Source organism: Cololabis saira, chromosome 2 (genome assembly GCF_033807715.1).
Source record: "Cololabis saira isolate AMF1-May2022 chromosome 2, fColSai1.1, whole genome shotgun sequence".
Classification (NCBI taxonomy): Eukaryota; Metazoa; Chordata; class Actinopteri; order Beloniformes; family Belonidae; genus Cololabis; species Cololabis saira.
Window position 1 is genome coordinate 3634771 of NC_084588.1, and position 25175 is coordinate 3659945.

Genomic DNA, 25175 nt, shown 5'->3' on the forward strand with positions numbered 1-25175 from the left:
TATCTGTATGGATTCCTGTAGTAAAAACCTTGACATACATTCTACAATATCTCACCATTCATTGGACCAAGACTGACTTTCTTTACGTTTTTAAAGAGGAATACTCTCCAAATTGCTCATTTTGGTACAATTAGTCATAGTTATGTCAATATGGTTTTTACCAAACTGTAAAACTGGTTGCATTTTATGGATATGCCACTAAATGTTAGAATTCCTTCAATAGAACTCTTTTAGGTTTGTTTACATCAGTGGCAATAAAAATTGAAATGGCATTCTATGAATTTTTTAATTTGGACTCAACTGCAATGAATTGGATTTTAAATTGATTGCAACAAATTGGAGTAAATTATACTGCATCTAATTGGATCTCATTGAATTCATTTACTTTCTGTGTGAAGTGGCTTAGTTGGCTGAGTACTTTTTTGGGAGTTGGTGCTATGTAAATGAACTGAGTTCTTCTCAAGCAAAAACCATCTAACTTGCAGGTTGAGTCTCATGAGGAACCAAGAGTGGTTGCAGTTCCTCGACTGGCTGCCAGAGGCTACAAAAACAACTCAATCTTTATTGACGTCCACATTAAAATATCCAACTTTAGGGCAGAAAAAAACATATTTACAGTCTGGTTCAGAAAACTGTTTTGGTCTCAATCGTTTGTTTTCACATCTATGACGACTCTGAGGGGGGATGTCTCTGTACCACGCCAGGAGAATTTAAATAAAGCATTTCATTTATTTCTAATATGGTTGATTGACAGTTGGCTCAGCCAATGGTTAGCCGTTATAACTTCCTCGTCCGTCATTATCATGCTGTTTCTTTTCCCAAAGCAACCAATCATTTGTATTAACCCTGCTACAGTGAAATGCAACTGTCATTTTTGGTTTGAAAATGAGTTGATGTTGGAGAAAATAGCAGAGCGAGTGAACGAGTAGGCAGAGTCAGATATGTGATGACTGTTTCGGATCAGTACAAATTCATGTTCATGAGTCCTCGCAGTTCTGCATTGTTAACTTCCTGATGTAAAAAATAGAGTATGTTCACCATCCACGTCGTTAAGAAAAAAGACATTTGCCAACAACAGCTTATAAAACTACCAACCCTAGTTGTTTTGTGTGAAGTATGAAACTACGTGATATTTGTGATGCGCGGAAGGATACGCTCTTTAAAACCATCCACCATCATGAGTACACGTTGTGGCTGGTTCGATCACATTAAACTATCTAATTAGAGCACTAATATACTTTCCTGACAAAAATGCAACATGTCATCATTCAGACGTCTTGAAACTGTTTGTTTTATGATTGATTGTCGGATTAAATTAAACTCAATCCAGCCTTGTGAAGGGGAGAAGAGTAAAGAGTTGTCGGCCAGTCCTGGAGCTGTCCGTGGTACCAAGGGCACGAAAAGTGTTTGAAAATGTTTTGAAAAATGTTCAGAGTGAAGGGGAGTAAACCTGGTCTTGACAGAGTCAGTTACCATGGTAACAGACTGAGTTTAAGTTACCTCGGTTTCTGAATATGGCTTAACTTAAACCGATTGAGGGGTTATGTAACCTCGCTCTCTGCGAAGGACCCCTGTTGGTGAAACAACCCAACAAAACTATCTGGTTAAAGTGACAGTAACGATCAAACCCACCTTTTGAGCTCTGCTCTGATTCCCAGAGGAAAGTTTGAAGTAAAGCAGGATAAAACAAATCAGATTTTGTTATGGAGATGCTGAGAAAAGCAGCAAAGCTTTGCAGAGGCCAAAATCCAGCAGATGGCAAACTCTGAGAAGCTATTTCGGCCCAATGTCCTGCCCTTGTTCCCAGCAAATGCTGAGCTGAGAGAGCCAAGTGAGTACAAATGGATAACAGAAAAAAATAATACAAGACCTCAGTTGTGCAAAAAGACAGGGGCCACATGTGAACCAGCTCTGGTCGATTTATGACTGGCACATAAATTGTTTGCAACAAGAATCAAACATTGTTTCTCTGGTTAGATGTTGTGGAAAGTCTATTTTTTGTTTCAGCCTTTGAGGTGATATCTGCCTGTTTCCGTCCCTTTCCTGGGTCTTGATCATTCAAGTGAAGCCACACTAAACGGAAGAGGCCTGGACAACCTTCCTGAACGGTCCTTCAGCTACACTGACTGATCTAACTGGTCAATTTGGTCTCTCCATGCATTTATTGGTTCTCTTCTCAGATCTCCTGTCCACTGGACAAACACTCAGTGTTTCATCCTCCTTCTCCCTCAGAACATCCAGTTGAAGTTTCTCAATGGTGGATGAAGAACCTCACCCTCAGACTCAACCCTGCGTTCACCTGTGATGTAGTCACTCTAAAATCAGTCCTACGTGCAATTTTGTACACACCCTACACACCCTTCACCCCTACACACCCTTCGCAAACTCAACATCCTACACACCCTTCACATTGTATACCATTCACACCCTTCACCCCCACACACCCATCACACCCTTCACCCCTGCACACTCTTCACAATATCAACATTCTACACACCATTCACACTGTACACACCCTTCACACTGTACACAGCTTTCATACTCTACACACCCTAAACATCCTGCACCCCCTTCACACTGTACACACCCTACACACCCTTCACTCCTACACACCCTTCAGACTGTACACACCCTTCACATCCTTCACTCCTACACACCCTTCAGACTGTACACACCCTTCACATCCTGCACAGCCTATACACACTACATCCCCCCACACACACACACAACCCTACACACCCTTCACCACTTCACCCTTTCACACACTACACACCTGGCTGTGGAAACCCAAACCCAGGGTTTACCATTCCAAACCATACCAACCAAAACTCAACCATACTATGCAGCTAAAATGTGGCTAAAGACCCAGCTCTCCACTCGGTTTTTTGGTTCATAAACAGAAATGGAAATGTCTTTGAATGGGATGTTCTCTAGACCCATTAGCCAACAGAGTGTTTTCCAGACTAGACTTACTTAAGGACAGATACCAACCAGGAACTGGGCAGGACTTCAGCTTCTTCCAGAATTAGCCATAAAAAGTTAAGAGCAGAGCTGATGGTAGCAAAATATGAGCAAACAGCAAGCTCTACAAAATAGGCTGCCATCTTGGTTTCCTAAGAAAGTCTATGGCAGTTCAAGCCTTTATATAACCACGGCTGAACTTACTCAATCGTTTTCTGTTTCTCAACAGTGCTGTTTGTATCCTCCTCCATTACTTTGTTATCCTCCAGATTATTGTCTTCACTGTCTTCCTGCAGGTTTTGCAACCTGAAAGATGGGCAGACGAAGACAGAGTCTTCAAAGATAGTCATAGTGGTCAGCTAATGACCTCCAATCATCGAATGCCAGGAGTGATGTCATAGTTGAGTAACCGCTGGGAAATTTCTCCTGACCTAAAAAAACACCTGCTGTCACCGAGTACTAAGTGCAGGGTTGGGGACTGAAGCTACCTATTTTGTTGTTTTTGACCTACAAAGACAAGTGGCCCACATCAGGTTCAGACTGTCTTAAAGGACATGAAGAGAATGAGATGGTAGTCCCAAGGTCCTCCCCCTAAGGCTGTAGTGATACACGACAGTAAACTCAGCAGAAACCCGGAGACCGGACATCTGGGTCTATGGAGGATGTGGCTCTACAATGAGCTGAGCCAGGAAGTGGTGTATCTGGGTTAATAAAACAGGGGACTTACTCAGGATCATCCTCGTTCTCCTCCTCCAGGATGTTGGGCAATCTGTTGAAAATCAACAGCAGAAACTCAGCTCAGGATCTCCAGTGCTTCTGTCTAAACCTCTAACGTTGTCTTTTCTCCACACTCACTGGATGATTAAGACCTTGAGTCATTTACAGAAGTTGTTACCCCTTTCTTTTCTTTGACCTGCCTTCTCTGAGTTCTCCCCTTCTCTTTTGGCTCATCTTCCTCTTTCCCGTTTACCTTCTTAACCCTGTTCTTTCCTTTCTTACCTGCCACCGGGGCTGGAGAGGGAAATTAGCTCAACAGCTTTAATCTGGCACAGACCATTTCTATACTTTGTTTGAGTCTAACATCTTCGGTACATGGTCCCTGACAAATAAACAAAATAAAATGAAAATAAAAACTTTTCATCATTTGGTTTTTGTCTAAAATCATAGTAAAATCTGATTGTGGTGAACAAGAAAGTACATCTGTTTCAGTGTATCATCATTTATTCATTAAAGATTCAGGTTCAGGTGTGGACGTTGATTTTTTCTTTTTCGGCCATTTTGATGTAGAATTTATGCTATCTGGCTGCAAAATAGTCCCAGACCATAACTTCTCCACCACTGTGCTTGACAGTGGGTATGAGATGCTGTGTTTGGTTTTCTCCAAATATGATTCTGGACATGAAGACCAAACATGTCCACTATGGTCCCTCCATAGAACAGTGACATTGTAAGGTTAATAAAGGTTGTATATGTCCAACGCTAAGGCCTCATAAACAGCAGGTGACCTCATAAACACTGATATGTGTTGTGTTTCACTTACTGCTCATTGGCCTCTGGTATCGTTTCTATGACAATCTTAGCTGCATGCTCCACCTCCAGCTGTCGGACTGCCTCTGCTGCTGCCTTCCTGGCCATGTCCTCAGCAACTCGGGCCGCCTCCAGACGCTCCTTCTGCAGCCTGTAACAAAGAGAAATCTGACACTTTGCAGGATTCAATCCAGTCAGCCGGATCAAGTGTCGGAATTACAGTAGAAACTGTAGGACATGTTTCAGTAAGAAAGGGGGCTGCAGTGCCGAGTCTGAGTCCAGGTGTGGGAACGGAGGACAGCGGCAGGCACAGTTCAGCGCTCACCTTTCCTCCATTTGAGCTAGGACAGCTTCTCCAGCTTCCTTCTTGATGCTGGCCACCATAGGAGTCAGTTGATCCACTGCGTCATCAGTCTGAAACATAGAAGTGTCGTAAGAAGACCTGGACTGTTATGTCCAACACAGCGCTGAGTATGGGTTTGTTTTGTTGCCATGGGGCACACCATTTAGACAGGACCTGACTCTGCCCAACCATGGTTTATCCAGAAAGTCAATTTAAATTCATATTTAAAATTCTTTACTAATCAACCAAATGAAAATCCCGCTGAATCCATCCACATGGTGTCTTGATGAGTTGAAAACTGGTTCAGGTCCTATCTCGAGGGCAGGAAGTACTTCGTTGAAATTGGTAACTATGTCTCAGAACAAAAGTCTATGACCTGCGGGGTTCCCCAGGAGTCAATTCAAGTTGTCTCTAAGTGCTTTCCAGAGACCCAGAACATGACCCCCGAGCAATTATTACATAAACATAAACAAACATGTACCTAAAAAGATCTTGTGGACAATGATGCATGTTAAATTGGGGGTTGCGACTCAAAAAGGTTGAGAACCACTGCACTCTAGGGATGACTACAGAAGCAGATGTAGACAGCCGACCCCGAGGTGGTCAGAGGGGGCAGGACTGCAGGTCAGGATGTCAGCAGGCATCTACCAGACATCCATACAGACAGGTGGAAGCAAGCAGTGGGATGATCAGAGGGTGGGACTGCAGGTCAGCATGCAGCTCCTGAAGCTCTGGCCTGCAAACATGCACAGAAGAGAAAAGGAAAGGGTAGGCAGACCAGGACAACAAACTACAAGAACAATGGAGAACAATGATGGTGATGAGATACTTCTAATTAATAACTGAGAAAGAAAAGAGAAGGAGGGGTGAGGGGCACCACTCGGTGCCCCCCTGCAGCATAGGCCTAGAGCAGCATATCTACCACGAAGCTATATTTGAGACCAACTATAACAGTCTTGTTCTATAGCTGCAGCTATGACTACTGTGCCTAACACACTAGAGTTTACACTAACTAGAGGCTTTACTAAACAGAAATGTTTAAAAAAAATGAGAAAACTGAAAGGATTTTATCTGCACTCGTTTTTAAATTTAGTTAATGATTAAGTTTATGTTTTATATAATTATTTTATTTGCCTTCTTGGGTTTTTATGTAGCTGTAAAGCACTTTGAACTGCCTTGTGTATGAATTGTTCTCTACAAATACACTTGCCTCACCTCACCTTGCCTCACCTTGCCTTGCATCTCCTTGCTTGCCTCACCATGCCTTGCATCGCCATGTCTCGCCTTGCCTCACCTTGCCTTGCCTTGCGTTGCCTCACCTTGCCTCGCCCTGCCTTGCCTCACCTTGCCTCACCTCACCTTGCCTCACCTTGCCTTGCCTGTCCTCGCCTCACCTTGCCTCACCTTGCCTTGCCTGTCCTTGCCTCAACTTGCCTTGCCTCACCTTGCCTCTCCTTACCTTGCCTTGCCTCACCTCTCCTCATCTCGCCTTGCCTCACCTTGCCTCACCTTGCCTGACCCAGCCTTGCCTTGCCTTGCCTGTCCTTGCCTCACCTTGCCTTGCCTTACCTCGCATTTCCTCTCCTTACCTTGCCTTGCCTCACCTCTCCTCTCCTCATCTTGCCTTGCCTCACCTTGCCTTGCCTCTCCTTACCTTGCCTTGCCTCACCTCTCCTCTCCTCATATCGCCCCGCCTTGCTTCACCTTGCCTTGCCTCACCTTGCCTCGCCTCGCTTCACCTCACCTTGCCTCGCCTTGTCTGAGCTACCAAGTTAATCAGAGTGACAGCAGACTCACCTCCTTCTTCGGGAGCTGGGTCTCTTTGTTCGGAGGCTCTTTCTCCTGTTTGGCCTCCTGCTCCACGTCCTCGAGCACCAGGTCGGTCTTCTTCTGAATGATGCTGACTGGACGACACACAGCAGGAGAAACAGGTTATTATCTGTATATTTGTGTTCCACAGGACTGCAGGTGAGGCAGCCTCCATCGCAGTGGTGGATCATACTCTCAGTTTAACAATCAAAATATCAACCAAAAATTTTTTTTTTCATTTTGTCTCTCATAGTTGAGATGTACCTGTCCTCTTTTATCTTTTTAAGTGGGAGAACTTGCACAACTGGTGTCTGACTAAATACTTTTTTGCCCCACTGTATCTGACAGATTCCAGTCTGTTCATGTACATGAGGTTTCTTCAGAACAGCCGAGGGTCTGTTTTGGTGTTCCACAGGGTTCAGTGCTAGGGCCAACCTTGTTCAGTTTATACATGCAGCCCTTGGAAAGTATCAATGTTCATTGCTATGCTGATGATACACAGCTGTTTTTGTCTATGAAGATGAAAAAGAACCGTTAGTTAAACTTCAAGCATGTCTTAGGGACATCAAGGACTGAATGTCCAGAAATATTTTTATTTAAAACAAATTTAGGAAGAGATTAGATGGTGTTGCGGTGGCCTCCAGTACAACTCTGAGAAACATTGGTGTTATTTCGATCAGGATTTGTGGTTTAAACTGTATATTAATCAGGTTTGTAAAACAGTATTTTTCCATCTCCGTCATATCGCAAAGATTAGGAAAATCCTCTCACAGAATGAAAACTGTGTTTGTATCATCTAGACTGGATTACTGTAATGCGTTATTAGCAGGATGTCCAAGTAATTCTCTGAATATCCTCCAGCTGATCCAAAATGCAGCAGCGCGAGTGCTGACAGGAATCAGCAAGAGAGACCACGTCTCTCCAGTGTTAGGGTCGCTCCCTTGGTCCCCGTAAAACTCAGAATCCAATTAAAAATGTTCTTACTTGTGTATAAAGCCATAAAATTGCTTTATATTTGCTAGACCTGATAGTGCCTTATGTTCCTGGCAGAGCTCTCCGTTCTCAGAGTGCAGGTTTACTCGTAGTTCCTAGAGTATCTAAAAGTAGATTTGGAGGGCCACAGATATTTCTGTTTGTTCCACTGGGAATTGAAAAGGCCGAGCAAACACCTGCTACACCAGCTACACCTGCTACACCTGCTACACCTGCTACACCTGCTACACCTGCTACACCTGGTACACCAGCTACACCAGCTACATCAGCTACACCTGCTACACCTGCTACACCAGCTACACCTGCTACACCAGCTACACCAGCTACACCTGCTACACCAGCTACACCAGCTACACCTGCTACACCAGCTACACCAGATACACCAGCCACACCAGGTACACCAGCTAAACCTGCTACGCCAGCTAAACCTGCTACACCAGCTACACCAGCTACACCTGCTACACCTGCGACACCAGCTACACCTGCTACACCAGTTACACCTGCTACACCAGCTACACCAGCTACACCTGCTACACCAGCTACACCAGCTACACCAACTACACCAGCTACACCTGCTACACCTGCTACATCAGCTACACCTGCTACACCAGCTACACCAGCTACACCAGCTACATCAGCTACACCTGCTACACCTGCTACACCAGCTACATCAGCTACACCTGCTACACCTGCTACACCTGCTACACCTGCTAGACCAGCTAAACCTGCTACACCAGCTACACCTGCTACACCAGCTACACCAGCTATACCTGCTACACCAGCTACACCTGCTACACCTGCTACACCAGCTAAAGCTGCTACACCAGCTACACCAGCTACACCTGCTACACCAGCTACAGCAGATACACCTGCTACACCAGCTACACCTGCTACACCAGCTACACCAGCTACACCTGCTACACCAGCTACACCTGCTATACCTGCTACACCAGCTACACCTGCTACACCAGCTACACCAGCTACACCAGCTACACCAGCTACAACTGCTACACCAGCTACACCTGCTACACCAGCTACACCTGCTACATCAGCTACATCAGCTACACCTGCTACATCAGCTACATCAGCTACACCTGCTACACCAGCTACACCAGCTACACCAGCTACACCTGCTACAACTGCTACACCAGCTACACCTGCTACACCAGCTACACCTGCTACATCAGCTACATCAGCTACACCTGCTACATCAGCTACATCAGCTACACCTGCTACACCTGCTACAACTGCTACACCTGCTACACCTGCTACACCAGCTACACCTGCTATACCTGCTACACCAGCTACACCTGCTACACCTGCTACACCTGCTACACCTTCTACACCTGCTACACCAGCTACACCTGCTACACCTGCTACACCTGCTACACCAGCTACACCAGCTACACCTGCTATACCTGCTACACCTGCTACACCAGCTACACCTGCTACAACTGCTACACCAGTTACACCTGCCACACCAGCTACACCAGCTACACCTGCTACACCTGCTACACCTGCTACACCGGCTACACCTGCTACACCCGCTACACCAGCTACACCTGCTACACCAGCTACACCTGCTACACCAGCTACACTTACTACACCAGCTACACCTGCTACACCAGTTACACCTGCTACACCAGCTACACCTGCTACACCTGCTACACCAGCTACACCTGCTACATCAGCTACATCAGCTACACCTGCTACACCTGCTACAACTGCTACACCTGCTACACCTGCTACATCAGCTACACCTGCTACACCTGCTACACCAGCTACAGCAGATACACCTGCTACACCAGCTACACCTGCTACACCTGCTACACCTGCTACACCAGCTACACCTGCTACAGCAGATACACCTGCTACACCTGCTACACCAGCTACAACTGCTACACCAGCTACACCTGCTACACCAGCTACAGCAGATACACCTGCTACACCAGCTACACCTGCTACACCAGCTACACCTGCTACACCAGCTACACCTGCTACACCAGCTACACCTGCTACAACTGCTACACCAGCTACACCTGCTACACCTGCTACACCTGCTACACCAGCTACAACTGCTACACCAGCTACACCTGCTATACCAGCTACAGCAGATACACCTGCTACACCAGCTACACCTGCTACACCAGCTACACCTGCTACACCAGCTACACCTGCTACAACTGCTACACCTGCTACACCAGCTACACCTGCTACACCTGCTACAACTGCTACACCAGCATTAGCGCCACCTAGTGTCTGAACCCGGCATCAGCCGGCGGCCATGAGTCCATGCTGCGAGGCGTTGTGACTACAGTGTTACGGTGAGCGGCGGTACCGGTCGGACTCACCATTCTGGACCTCGTCGCCTCCCGTGTCCTGCACGACAGAAACAGCAGAGATGTTCAGTGATGGTAAGGAGACCTCAGAAGGAATTGAATCTTGGATATGAGACGGAGGAGCGACTCACTAGCTTGGGTACAGGCTGAGGCAACATGCTGCTGAAGCCGTTCACGATCCATCCCATCATACTGGAAACACAACAACCAGGCGTTAGACCAGGGGTCGGCAACCTGCGGCTCTTTAGCGCCCTAGTGGCTCCCTGGAGCTTTTTCAAAAATGTTTGAAAATGGAAATAGATTGGGAGGGAAATATATTTTTGGTTTTCACACTAGGTTTCTGTAGGAGGACAAACATGACACAAATGTTTTCCAATGCTGCAAAAACGTGTAGAATAAATATTACATTTCAACATTTCTGTTAACGAAGGTTTGTACGGAAGAGTATTAGGGCCATGCAGGAGAAAAAATATTTGAGAGGGGAAGATTTTTTTTTATTGTGCACTTCGAGAAAAAAGTCGAAATGATGAAAAAAAAGTTTAAATGTTGAGAAAAAAGTCTAAATTTCGTGAATAAAGGTGAAACGTTGAGAAAAAAGGCGAAATTTCGACTTTATTCTTGAAATTGTATTTCAACATTAATCTCGACTCGATTTACAACTTCCCGCTAAGATAATAGATTTATTGAATCTAAGCACTTTAAAGTTGTTATCAAAACTCTACAGGTTAGTGTCTAAACTGGACGATTCAGTCTCTCTCCCGATCTCTAAGTGGGAGGCGGATCTCTCTCTTAATACCGACCAGTTTTCTTGGTCACAAATATGCTTAAATACGTTTACTATGACTAAAAACCCAAACCTACAACTTATACAGTACAAAGTTCTTCATAGAATACATTATACTGGACAAAGGATGTTCCAGATGGGCTTTGTCACCTCTAATATCTGTTCACAGTGCACAGAGAACACCCCAGATAATTATATGCATGCTTTATGGTTCTGTACACCGGTACAGAGGTTCTGGAAGGAGATTTGTGAGGATTTATCCACATGGATCAACCACAGAATCCCAGTGTGCCCCACGGTATGTATATTAGGTCACCTGGGAGACACTCAAATAGATCCTAATTGGACACACCGGGTTCTCACTGCCTTATGTATCGCAAAGAAAACCATTCTAGTAAATTGGAAACAAAAATCCAGTTTATGTATCAACCATTTTAGGAATCTTTTATCAGATCATATTAGTAGTGAGATAATGTCTGCCTCCACTGAACAACATTCGGCTGAATTGCACTCTCTGTGGTCCCCGTTTATTGGCTTCGTTACCTAGTGGGGGCGGGGGGGTGGTGATCTCGTAGCCCTTGGGGTTGGGGGTCGGCTTGGGGGGTCTGGGGCGCGGGCCTCGGGTGGCCCCTGGGGGGCGGTGGGGGGGGGCCGCGGGGCCCTGTCCCTAGCCGGTGGGGGCCTTGGGGGCCTGTGGGGGGGGTTACCTCATGGCGGTGGGGGGGGGGTGGCTGGGGAGGGCTCGGGCGGGGGGCTGTGGCTGGGGCGTCTCCGGGCCTCCCGGGGGGGGCGGGGCCGTGGACGTGGGGGTCCCACCCGGAGGGCCCGGCCCTGCCTGGGTGGGGGGTGGCTGTCTGCGCTGGGGGGGCATTGCTGCCTTGGTCCTCCGTCGCTGGGCGGGGGCCAAGTGCCCCTGCGGATGTGGGGACTCCGGGACCCTTGGGGTGTCCGCCGGGGTGGCCTCGGGGGGGGGTGGGGCCGGGTCCGGGGAGCGGGCCTCCCCTGACCGGGGGGTGCGCGGGCGGGCGCGACGGCGGGGTGGCACCATTCCCAGGTATCTATGTCTTATGTTGTCAGTATGACTGGGAGGATGTTGGACCGTTTCCCCCTCCGTCTGGGGGCTCCGGCGGCGCCGGGGGCGCCCTTGGAGGTACGGTGGGGCCCTTGCCCGGCTCGGGGGGCCGGCCCCCGTCTACTGCACGGCCGGTGGGGGGACGCGGGTGTCTTATCAGGGCCGGCTTTGCTGGTCCTGCTTCCTGGCTTCGGCCTCCGCTCCCCCTCTTGCCCCCCCTACACGATTCATACGCACATAGGCGAAAGGCGGGGGGTCCGGGTCGTGGGGGGCACTGTCCCGCGGGGCCTGGCACTCCCCGCCTCACGGTTTTAACAGCAAAATAGACACTGCACATTCAACACTTAATAAATACATTTGACAAGGACACGTAGTTCGGGAGGGGGGGGGGTCTGTGTCAATCGATACTTGGCCCTCCCTCCTCCCTGTTTTTATGGCATTAATCACATGCACTCAACACAAGGGGCGGGAGGGGGTCCCACATCACCCGCGTTCCCTCACCGGCCTGGGCCTGGGACGGGTGGGTCGGGTTACCCGGGCCTGGCGGGGCCCGCCGTGCAGCCTGGGGTGCCTTCTGGCGGTGCTGGATCCCCCCGGGGAGGGGGAAACGGTGCGTGATTGTATGTCTGTGTCGGTGGGAATGCGGTATGGAAGGGTCCTGCCATGGATGATTTGAGCCTCCATTGGCAGGACATCAAAAACTTAATAATTTATCAATATTATTTTATACAAAGATGGTTATTATTATTATTATTATTAGTATTATTATTAGTATTATTATTATTATTATGTATAGTATATTATATTATTATTAGTATAGGTATCGAATAGGTGAATGGATGAATGAATGGGATGCCTGGGTCTGGGGCCCTCCGTTGTCGGGCCTGCGCGGGTGTCGCCTTGTTGGGGGGTTCCCTCTCTCCGGGCCCGTCTCCGGTCCCCCCCGCTGCCTCTACGGCGGGGCGCCCCTCTGGTCTTGGAGGGCCACTTTCGTGGGGGACGGGTGCGCCTGCCCGCGTCGGCGGCCGGGGCGGCTCTGTCTCTCCGGGCAGGCTGGCCCCCTGCCGGGTGGGGGTCGTTGGCCTGAAGGGTGAGGGCCTCCTGGCCGCGTGTCCGGCCCGGACCGGGTGGCCGGGGATTGCCTGGGTCGCGGTCCGCCGCCGCGGGATCCCTGGCTGCTTCTTTCCGCGCCGTGGGGGCCCCGCCCGCGGGCCCCCTCGGCCGCCGCCGGGTGGGGGGGGGGCCTCGCAGGCGGTGGGTTGCCTCCCTCCTACTTCTCCCCTCTGTGGGGTTGCCGGTGGCCTGGGTTCCGGGCTCTTCCTTGTCGGCCTCTGGTCTCGCGGGTGGCGGGGTTGCTCCCCCCCCTCCCCCACTATAGATACACTTCAGGTGGAGCTTTGTTTGGTTTATTACACACACACACACACACACACACACACACACACACACACACACACACACACACACACACACATATAGTCATTTAGTCACATGCATACACACACACACACACACACACACACACACACACACACACACACACACACACACACATGCATGATCATATACATACACACACACACACATAGACATACACACTGGCTTGTTCACCTGCATGCTGGCTCTCTAGTTTTTGGGTTTAGGTAGCGGTAGCGATAGCTTAGCTCAGACTGCGATCAGATCTCAAGATTTAGGTCGATGGCTGTTCGTGTTTTGGATGGCTCCGTGCCGGTTTCGTGCTTTGTTTGTGGTTTTTTTGTTGCAGATTTCCAGTGCTTGACGTGTGTCTCCGTGTGTTCCTGCTTCCTGGATTGGCAGTGGATGTCGTCACCCCACCCCCCCCCCCCCAAAAAAAAAAAAAAAAAAAAACACTGGGTTTGTATGTGTATATTTATGTATGTGTACGCATATGTGTGCGTATATATATGTATATATTACATATAGTAATAATGCACATATATACACTTTTGGTTTCTACCGTCATGGTATCAATCAATAATATGTGTGCAGACAAGGTAAAAAAAAAAAAAAAAAAAAAAAAAAAAACATTAATTTCGACATTTCAACTTTTTTCTCGACATTTCGACTTTTTTCTAGAAGTGCAAACTAAAAATAAAATTTTCCCCTCTCAAATATTTTTTCTCCTGCATGGCGACGATACTCCGTATTGGATTCAATGTTTTTTGGACCGAATCATTTGCAATCATTGCCTGAATGTTTGCTTTGTAGCGAGAAGTTGTCTGATAACAAAAAGAGTCATGTGGAAAGACATTAGCATGCTACATTTGCAGCCGAGGACCCATTTATAACTAATATAGATACATGCAGCATGTGTTGTCTTCATTCTAAGGTTTATACAAGACTTTTCATTTTTTGCGGCTCCAGACATATTTGTTTTTTGTGTTTTTGGTCCAATATGGCTCTTTCAACATTTTGGGTTGCTGACCCCTGGTCTAGACCAAGGACAACAGGTGTGTCGTTGATCGTCTGAGCTACAACTACAACGCTGCACGAGGTGGGCTGTTATTTATTAGTGTTTATCCCCGACCCACCAGAGGTGGGGTGTACGTCAGCGGAGTCCAGACGGAGAACCTGGTCGTACTGATGCTGTGGGGCTCTTATGGCAGGTGTGTTGTTCAGTGCGTCAAACCGTTCAAAATGGCTGTTAAGGTTGTTGAGGAAGTCTGTGTTGTTGTCACACTGAAGGGGGGGGGGGGGGGGGGGGGGGGGGGGGGGGGGTTGTAGTCAGTAATGGATTTAACTCCTTGACAGAGTCGGCGGGTGTCCTTAGAATCATGGAAGTGACTGGATCTTACGGCCAGTACTGGAGTTGAGGGAGATGAGGGGGGATGAGGGGGGATGGCATCCCCCCCAGAAATAAAAACGGTCCAAATCATCCCCCCTGTAAAACTGCCATCCCTCCTTTCCATCTCTTATGTCATTTCATCAATGAATGTGGTTTTACTGCTATTTCAACATTTAGAGTCATCACCAGAAAAATAACACCAGAAAAATAACTTATTTGACAATTTTCACCTGTTTCAAGTACATTTTCACTTGAAATAAACAGGAAAATCTACCAGTGGAACAAGATTTATCTTCTTATTACAAGCAAAAAAATCTTGTTCTACATGCAGATTTTTCTACTTATTTTAAGTGAAAATCTACTTGAAACAGGTGAAAATTGTTGGTTTTTTTTCCCAGTGATGAGTCTTGTTTTAAGTGTAATGAGATTTTTTTACTAAAATGAGACATTTTAACTAGAAATAAGACAAATATTCTTGTTAAGATTGAGTTTTTGCAGTGATCCATTTTACTTATCCTGTGAAGGACAGAGTCATATTGATAAGTTCAGAAAAGTGTTTTTTTTTGTTGTGTTTTGATGTATTTGATGTAAGCCCAGTGGATATTTAAAGCTTACAGAAGGCTGCATTTAACTGCTGCTATGTCATTCCTGCAGTATTTCTGCAGGTGTTTTGGTCACTGCTATTATTTGTAATATATTATATTATTTGTAATCAGCACAAATGACCGCTGCGTTCACTGACTTTGAGAGTAGCTGCTGCTCTTAGTTAAGCTTCATCCTCGGAGCCTTCCAGACAAACTCAACTGTTCACATATTTACACGTCAGGTTTTTAAGTTTAACTTGAAATGATAAAAAGTTACATTGATTAAAGCAGTAAGGATACCTATCAGTTAGTGATGTATACTGAGAAGCATCTACGCTTAGACGTGAATACGAACACTTACTTTGGTTGTTTGGTGGTTTCTGCTTCATTCTCAGGCCTGAAAGAAAATGAAAGAAGAATGAAAACTTTAAATGTTATTAAATAACTTATTGATGAACCTTTCCCTCTATGTACACAGTTAATACCAGTAGCCGTCATGATTCACGGAGGAGCAGTGGATTCAACACCTTAGGACTTCTAGGAGAACTTTTGGCCAGTTAAATGAGGCAGAAACTACAGAAACAGGAACTACAAAGACACTGTCTTCTAAGACCGAAACAGAAACTACAGAAAAGGTACGACAGGAACATGAACTACAGAAAAGGAACTACAGAAACAGGAACTACTAAAATGGGAACTAAAGGAACACTGAACTCTAAGATAGAAACAGGATCTAAAGAAACAGGAACTACAGGAACACTGCCCTCTCCAGGCAGAAACAGGAACACCGCTGTACATTTCCTGGGCCTGACTTACTCCGTCACGGTGGGTGGTTTAGGAGCAGCAGGAGCAGGAGCAGGAGCAGGAGCAGGAGGAGGAGCTTCAGTAATTTAAAAGAAAAACAAATTGAAACATTAAACTTCTTCAACACTCAAATGAAATCAGCGGATCATTCATCTGGAAGAAGGTTTAGGAGTGTTCTCACCTGCTGGAGGAGCTGCTGGGCGGACCTGAGGAGAGACCAAACGAAGGGTTAATGTTTGTGCGTACCGTATTTTCGCGACCATTCGACGCGCCGTGTGGAAAGACGCACCCTCAGTTTTGTGTGTCATTTTTGGATTTAAAACACACATACGGCGCACCGACCGAAAAGGCGCCGTCTACACACACGGAGTGCTGCCTTACAACACACACGTGCCGCACAACACACTCCCACACACAATCATATAAGTGTGCGTGTTTGAAAATAGAGCGGGAGCAAAACTTAGTTTGATTGTAGTTTATTTAAGTTATTACATTAATCAAACCCATTGAAATCTTCATCCTCCGTTTCTGCATTCATCCGAGCCTGATCGCGCTGAGTGCTGCCACCGCCGGGCAATCACGGGCAATTCACGCGCCCCCCTTCCCCCTTTAACGTTCTCATGGTGGTCCATACTACGTCCGCAAATCATGGGCAATTCACGCGCCTCCCTTCCCCCTTTTTAACTTCTCATGGTGGCCTCAATGACGTCCGCCTTATGGATCCGCGTAAGTCGACGCAGCCCTACCACGTAGGCTCTGCGTCAGTGTAACGTGGAACCATAAATCAGCCTTTACAATAATACAATGGGCGCATTGCGTCATTGGGCGCGCGGTACATTTAAAAAAAAAAAAAAGACATTTATATGCACCTAATCGTCCCAAAAATACAGTACTGGGACCAAGAAGGCAGGTCCAGTCCTGGTGTTCTTGGTGCTGAGGAACAGCTAGCATCCCCCTGAACCATCCGTGATGTCCCGGAGCCGGAGCCGGTCCCGGAGCCAGTCCCAGAACCAGACCCTCTGAAGCCAGCTGATGGGTTAAACAAGCACACTGCCGTGCCCAGAGACCACCGTTGCCCGGTCTCCCAGACCGCTAGGCTAGGTTGACCCATATGGGCCGGTATTGACCGAGCAGTGGAAGGACCTTGCAGCCGGTGGCCCTGGGCACGGGGTCAGGCTGGGTCCGGGGTCAGGGCCTGGGCCCGGGGTCCGGCTGGGCCCGGGGTCAGACTGGGCCCGGGGTCTGGCCCTGGGCCCGGGGTCTGGCCCTGGGCCCCGGGGTCCGGCTGGGCCCGGGGTCTGGCTGGACCAGCAGAACTGTTCTAGTCCTGGTTTCAGCTCCAACAACACCTGTTTCAGCTGTGTTTTGTTTATGATTGTGAAACCATCATGAATCGATTCATTACTAGAGTCATCATTAGTTAGCATCATAGCTTAGCATCAGCCCCCCAGTCTCGCGCTCAGAAGCTGTGCCGATTTTTTCCAGTGTCCAGCCGCGGTACTGCAACAAAAAATCCCATGTGGCCCAGAAAGCTTTTTTCCCATAGACCGCAATAGTAAAAGAGAAGCCTCTAAAACTGTTCACAGGAACCTCCAGCTGTAATCACCGGCAATTACTAATCTTTGTATTCTATATTTTTAAGTCATGGACTTTATATCCGTCAAAAATGTTTTATAACGGCCAGAAAAGTCAAAGAAAAGTCTCTTTCTGGGTGTGACGTCACGGCTGACGTCACAGCCGTGTCCGTGCATTCCACGGATGTATTACATTAATATATATTATGTAATTATATTATATTAATACATTAATAATATATGTAATACTATACATGTAATAATATACATTAATTAATATATTATATTAATACATATTATTTTAATATTCGCGTCATTGCCCCGGGGCATGATGGGAGGCCCCAGAGCATCATGGGAGGTGACTCAACTGCGCATGCTCTATGGGCCACTTAACGCGGAAGTAAACCCGGAAGTCAGAGATTTTTTCGGCACATGCGCTGGCTGAGCAGAATGCATTGAAATGAATGGGCGGCCATTTTTGGCACTGTATCCAGTTATATAATAGATCCATGCTTAGCATGAGCTAGGGTACCAGAGCTCTGAGAACTGGATTTCAGAAACCGGGCCCTTCTGGCATAATCGCTCTATCTTTACATGTGACCCCGTGGTGCTTTCCTGCCTTAAGGTTTGGCTTCAGTTCAGGTGTAAGTTTGGATTTGTGCTGCCATCCACCCACATGTCTGTGACTAAGCAAATGTATATATATATAAATAAGTATCCCCCGTCCCTGAGTGACTCTGCTTTTACAGTTTGGTGTCATCCGGGTATTAAGCGCTCAGGGACCTTCATAAGCACCTCGTCTTCTCCACATCTTCCTATTTGAAGTCTGACTTCAATCTGCCTCCCTCCCATTTGTTTTTGGTACTTCCACCTCCAACATTGTGCCTCCACTTTGTTCTCTCACTTTGGGAATTTGGGGGAAGATTATAAGAAAGAAAAACAACACACAGGAAAATGTACTGTGGTCATAACTAAGGGTGTAACAATATATCGTGCCACGAAATTTTGTGATACAAAAACGTCACGATACGCGTCGTGGAGGTGACAAACTGTAGTGCGATATTGGGTTATTAATATTAATAGCTTATATTGTGTTGACTAGTAACGCGCAGTGTATTGGTGCCGACCGCGCCTCGCACCGATCCGTCTGTCAATCTCCCGCTCCATCGTTCCCTCACTCGTGAACAAGATCCCAAGATAATTGAACTCCTCCACCTGAGGCAGGACTTCTCCACCCACCCGATCATACAGAGACCAGACAGCCCTTAATAGAGGGCCCCGGACTCCATACTCACCGACCCCCCCTCTGTCATATGTGTTCATTCAGTTGTAAGCAGTGCGTTTGATTTGGTACTCGTTTAGGGCCACCAAAATCCTAGGACCGGCCCGGTTCAAGAATCTATGAGTGATATCACAGAGTTTGTCTTCATACAGTTTATCATTTTTGACTTGAATTATGTAGACATGAGTCCTGAAGTCTGACTCCTGAGTGCAAGTGGAAGCAGCTTGTCTGCAGCACAACAGCTGACTTTGGCTGATGGAAACATTTTCTGGTCTTTTTAGCGTTTATGTGCTAACATTACCGCTGATGAATGTCAAATAAGGGAACTCTTCCACTTGTACCCTTCCCGGCCACTCTTAGTAGCAGATGAGTTTGTGTAGAAGGCTTTAGAAAGTCTGTTGATGTACCTCGGCCTGAGGCTCAGGGGGCGGCGACTCTTTGCTCCTCAACTCGGGCTGAGGAACGACTTTCTCCAAACCGTGAGAGATCCAGGCGATCATCCCTTTTCTGTCCAGGAAACACAAGTTAGTTTGTTGTTATTAAAAATGTAGCCCACTTTCTGGACACTAGAGAGGGCCCCAGAAACCAGAAGAGCTCACTATTTGGCATGTAAAGCAGGTAAAGCAGATAAAGCAGGTAAAGCAGGTCACTATTTCTCGAATATAAAATAAATAAATAAAAAAGTTAACATCACTGCTCAGAAGTGTTGAAGACAACCTGATCTCACAAAAATTCATGAAATGCCCACGACCTCTCACCACTATTTTCCGTGGCACGGAAATTGTAAAATTCCATGTGAGCACCACGGATATTGTACTATGTGAAGTCAATGGGATCCGTTGTCGTGATATATACACAGATTATTACATTATTATTATGTATATATTATTCTTTCTGGACACTAGAGAGGGCCCCAGAAACCCGAAGAGCTCACTATTTGGCATGTAAAGCAGGTAAAGCAGATAAAGCGGGTAAAGCAGGTCACTATTTGTCGAATATAAAATAAATAAATAAAAAAGTAGCTTACTATCTAGCATCTTAATTTTTGTTTGTTTATATTAAAGCTTGCTAACTGGCATTGTGTCTGTACATGGGTTTGTCATGCAGCTCTTTATCTGGCATCCTGTCAATAGCACAAATTGGCTCACTATTAGGCAATATTTTTTGCTCACAGATTTATAAAGTTGCTCATTTTTTGGTAAAAAAGTTTTAGTGAAAAAAGTACCTCGTCTGTCCCATGTCTGCTGTCGGTTTATAGAAAAGCTCAGTAGTTCTACAAACTGGCTCACAATTTGGCAATATAATACTTCAACAGTCTTTCAATTAGCTCACTATTTTGCATCCAATGTTTTGATGGTTCATAAATTGGTCCACTTCTTGTGAGTGTGGATTGTCATAACAGCTCACTTTTTAGCATTTTCTGTTGACAATTAAAGAAGTAGCTCACTTTTTGACACCACTCTGGTTTACAAAGTGCAATAATTGTCATTGCAGTTTTGTAACATCTTTAAAAAAAAAAAAAAAAAAAAAGCAGCTCAGAATTGTGCAGTTTGCCATCTGTTACTTACTCGTCTTCAGGTTTACTGTTGTCCACGGGTGGACAGAACACAAAGGAGCATCGTTATCAGTTAGGTTAACTCGGACATGATTCAGAATTAGCGGTTCTGAGACAAACGTGACGCTAACTCTGAGTCCTGAGTCCAGGGAGTGTGTTTACCTGGATGTTGCAGCTTCCTCCTGAGAGCAGACGTGAGGAGAGAAAAGAAAAACCTCATCAGAACACAGATCCAGAACTGATCCTGCATCCAGACCCAGCCTGGACAACATTCACGTGTAGGGGTCCGTCTGAGATAAATGGGCTGAAAAAGGGGGGCCACACATGGGATTGCTGGCTCCACGTTGGCCCCAGGGAACTGTTGTCAGTTGTTGTGCTCAGGTACATGGACGAGGAACGGGAATATCCATGATTAGGGATTCACATGGGCTGATACGGAACCAGGCTGCCATCCCCTGCAAGTTCATTTTAAGGTAAGATATCAAATCACCCTACCCTCTTATAAATCTGTTTAAAGGGAAAGTTCGTTTTTTTACAACCTGGACCTTATTTCTGGCATTTTTTATGGTCGTATACTCACCCAGGCAAGTTTGGTGTCATTTAGAGTCCTTCGGAAGATATTAGGAGTTTTGTGCGAGCCGCTTCTCCATATAACGGTAGTGAACGGGGCACAGACGGACACAGACGATGCAGCGTCTAAATGCAGCGTCACGCACTCTGTCCTCCGTTCAGTGAGCTCTTCAGCCGTAAACTCTGGCTCAAAACGGTAAGGACGTCCATCATATTCAAAGTCGTCGTCCACAACCTCAGAATTTGACAAATATTCAGACATGTTTCAAATAACTAACAGTAAACTAACAGTAGTGAACTCCAGCTGTACACGGAGCTGTGTCTGGGACGCGCGCACAGAGATGACGTCATGAGTTCAGAGGTCTTGTTTACAAACTGATTTATTTGTTACACACACAGCCCCGGATGTAGACAACAGGTCCTGGAAGCAGATCTAGTGATTCATAAAAGAAATGAAGAGTTTCGCGGCAATCATGTGTTATTTAGACGCTGCATCGTCTGTGTCCCGCTGTGCCCCGTTCACTACCGTTATATGGAGAAGCGGCTCGCAAAAAACTCACAATATCTTCCGAAGGACTCCAAATGACACCAAACTTGCCTGGGTGAGTATACGACCATAAAAAATGCCAGAAATAAGGTCCAGGTTGTAAAAAACCAAACTTTCCCTTTAAGGGAAATATTGGAATTTTTTTTAACCCTCTCTCTCTCATGCTCCCTCCCTCTCCTTTTTGCATTTGGACTTTAACTGTTTGAAGTTAAACTGGGATGTCCCTGTGATATTGTTGCACTGACATAGTGAATGAAGTAAACAGAATGAGTTAAATTGTGTTTGTCAGATATGAGATTTCTGCTCTCTAACTCTGCCTCTTGCTGTCCGTGGTGCAGAAAACGGATGCGTATTAAAGGCGCATTGACTGAATTGATCAACACGTTGTTAAAGAGCAGTGTTTATAGTTAGCAGGATGTGAGTGAGATTGAATTTGAAAAAGTTCACATTTTCTTGACCACACAGATAAGCTTCATAGACTTCTGTGATGAGTATACTGGGCATGTTGATTGATACTGTAGTTCAGTTCTGAGACTCGTAACCTTGCCATACCTTAGCTTTGACTGAATTGACGCCACTGCCACGTAACCCACGATTAATGTTCAACTGTACTACTTAACGCTATATTAAAGTACAACTGTACTACCTAACGCTATATTACAGTACAACTGTACTACCTAACGCTATATTACAGTACAACTGTACTACCTAACGCTATATTACAGTACAACTGTACTACCTAACGCTCAGAAAGTGGTGCTACTGAACGGTTGTGTACTGGTCCTCACCTTGGTGGTGGAGTTGGCCCGGGTCAGGTTGGGGGGGACGGTGGGATGGGGGAGAGCACTGCTGATCCACGTCAGCACCCCGGCCTGACAGCTCGGCACCGGCCTGGGGACATGAATACATGAATACATGAATACCAGAGTTCAGGCTGGAGGAACTGAGGTTGGAATTAAACATCTGCTACAGTGTATGTCTGATCAGTCACACATATTTATATATATATATAAATATCAAAGAACAGCAGCAAACAAAAACAAATAAATATTAATATTGTAGCTTTGAAAGATTGCTCTACAAAACTTTTTTTGGTAAACTGAAAATGAGCTGCACATTTGGAAATTTAGGTTAGCGTCATTCCATAATTTATGTCCCACAACAGATATACATCTCCTTTTAGTCTCTTTTCTAGCTTTTTGTACAACAAATTTACAAACATCACGCAAATTATATTTTGACTCATGTATTGAGAAAAACTGTTGTACACAGACAGGGAGTAACTTTAATCTAACTTTATACCTTATTTGCATTATTTTATAATAAACCAAATCATAAAATTTCATAACATGGGATTTTATAAACAATGGATTTGTATATTCATAATATCCCACCCTGTTAATAAAACGTATGGCTCGTCAAATGATGATGGATGTTTCCTCCAATACCGGCTTTTTAAAGTAACTCCTACTGAATAAAAAACAAGAAACTCTTATCCATTATTTTTAAGATATTACAATAAATAATTGAAATAATTAATTTGCAAAAAACTAGTACCCTGTCTTTAATCCTTAATGTCTTGCTAAAAATACATCATAAAAATCATTCGATCATAGTGGATCTTAGTTTCAAACAAATACAACCATGTTACCTTTTATCTAACAAAAATCAATGTAAGAGCAGATGTTTTAGCAGATCGCTGTCCTGGAGCCTTTTGATGTGTTAACATAATGCCAAGAGGGAATGACATCAGTGGTGTCTTTTGAAAAGTAATTGGAAAAGGTTATAAAACAATGAAAATATTGTTTGGAAGGGTGTCCAGGATATAACTAATCTTCTGTCTAATAAGACCCCTGATGCACGACGGAGGTTCACTAAACTACATCTGATCAAACCAGCAGACTTCTGGAACAGTCAGTGCGTTTACATGGGAAGTTTAATTCCTCTTTAATTCAGAATTAAAATTAAATCCGATTTAAAAAGAGTAAAAATGACCATGTAAACACCTAGGGGTAAATCCACAAAAGGATTGCGCGGCTTTTGCGGCCGCTAAACAGGTGCAAATGACACAAAAAGAAAGCGTCTAATTCACAAAGCACCCGCAAAGGGCGAATTGCTCCACAAACTGCGCTGCCAAGCAAATAGTGGCATTGTGCGCCTGTGCCATTTGCATGCATGTAAATTAGGTAATATTCATACATTCGGCGCAAAATTGCCCCCTTTCTATGCAAATAAGCCTCGTTGCAAAAACCGTCTAATTCACAAAGGCCAGTGCTATTTGCCACACGCAAAAATAGTGGAGCAAATACCGTCTTTCAGAAGCGTGTATTAACTGCGCGCAAACTCACTCCTCACTCCCGCTCTGTGTTTCTCTCTCTCTTCAATATCATTCAAGCCTGTGTGATACTGAATGATATTAAAGGTGAAATCTACAGTCAGACATAAACAGTCAGATCAAGTGGGGTTGTGGACTTATCTCGGATTTAAAAATAAAAATAACAGGACGGAGCTCAGGATTCATCCATACAGTAAGGGGCTGCTTTATTACAAACAATTCCACCATATAAACTTATAAATCTAGAATGTGTGTGTTTAACAGCTGACCTGTAGGTGTGTGTAGCAAAACACAGAACATGAATTACCGTCAGATCCTGATCTGGGACCTCATCTATAAAGCTTGCTTGCGCACAAAAAGGGCCTGAAAGATGCGGCGACGCGCACTGTACGGTGCGCGTCGCCGCGTAACCTTAGCCGTATGCTCTGCGTCGATTTAACGCGGAACCATAAATCAGCCTTGAACAGCACTGAGGGAGGAGGGAGGAGAGGGAGCGGGGCTCCCGTCCCGTCTTCGCACAGTGTCTTGATGATTTACAGGCTGAGCCTACCGTTAGTTCTTAAACTGTAAAAAAAAAAATAAACGGGGGTGGGGGGGGTGGGGGGGGGGGAGGGAGACAAAAGCATGAGTTTGAAAAGTGGGGGGGCATGTCCCCCCTGTTCCCAGTGGAAATTGCGCCCTTGCACCTCACGGCGTTTTATTTTCACTTGCTTTATTTTTTATTTCTGCAGTTTTCATTATGGACCAATCTGTGTGCAGAAATATGGAGAACACTGGAAACAGCTCAGCTCACTTACTCAGACAAGGGCAAATTGCACTCAGCTCCAAAACTTTATGGGCGTGTTTGCGCCAGTATATCATTAGAGCAAAATCTTTTGTGAATAGGACCTTAAGGCGGGGCAAATTGCGGGGGCAAATTGCGGGCGCAAATGCGGCGCAATTCACAGCGCTATTTGCGGGCGCAATCTGTTCTTTGTGGATTTACCCCCTAATTCCGAATGAAAATGGCCATTCCGAATTAAACTTAATTCCGAACTAAGTGGCTGGTTTATTCCGATTTTAAATCCAAATAGAATAATTCCGCGATCATGTATCCACTCATTCCTCTTTAAATTAATTCCGGTCTTTCTTTCTGCTCGTTCCCTCGCCCGTCTGTCTCCATGACGCTTATATTCCACGCTGGGCTGGTTTTCCAAACAAAGTTTCAAGATGGCGGCACGCAGTAAACGCTGGTCCAGAGCAGAGACCATTTATTTAATAAATAGCTTGGAGGACCTGTAAATTATTAAA

At 45.8% G+C, this 25175-nt stretch overlaps 1 protein-coding gene across 5 annotated transcripts in view; it reads right to left on the reverse strand.

The window, feature by feature from the left end:
- The window catches only part of cngb1a (cyclic nucleotide gated channel subunit beta 1a), an 84028-nt gene that overhangs the window by 45219 nt on the left and 13634 nt on the right, over positions 1–25175 (reverse strand). For 2 of the 5 annotated variants that reach the window (XM_061736160.1, XM_061736133.1), the window contains exons 5-18: positions 22339–22441; positions 20596–20615; positions 20447–20461; positions 19286–19385; positions 16204–16228; positions 16035–16098; positions 15580–15615; positions 10104–10164; positions 9985–10012; positions 6629–6735; positions 4814–4902; positions 4502–4639; positions 3689–3730; positions 3166–3267 (exon numbers count right to left, since the gene is read on the reverse strand). In XM_061736160.1, coding sequence (XP_061592144.1) covers positions 3166–3267; positions 3689–3730; positions 4502–4639; positions 4814–4902; positions 6629–6735; positions 9985–10012; positions 10104–10164; positions 15580–15615; positions 16035–16098; positions 16204–16228; positions 19286–19385; positions 20447–20461; positions 20596–20615; positions 22339–22441 — 930 coding nt within the window. The remainder of the gene's footprint in view (positions 1–3165; positions 3268–3688; positions 3731–4501; positions 4640–4813; positions 4903–6628; positions 6736–9984; positions 10013–10103; positions 10165–15579; positions 15616–16034; positions 16099–16203; positions 16229–19285; positions 19386–20446; positions 20462–20595; positions 20616–22338; positions 22442–25175) is intronic. The other 3 variants (XM_061736169.1, XM_061736150.1, XM_061736141.1) reach the window with 2 other exon arrangements.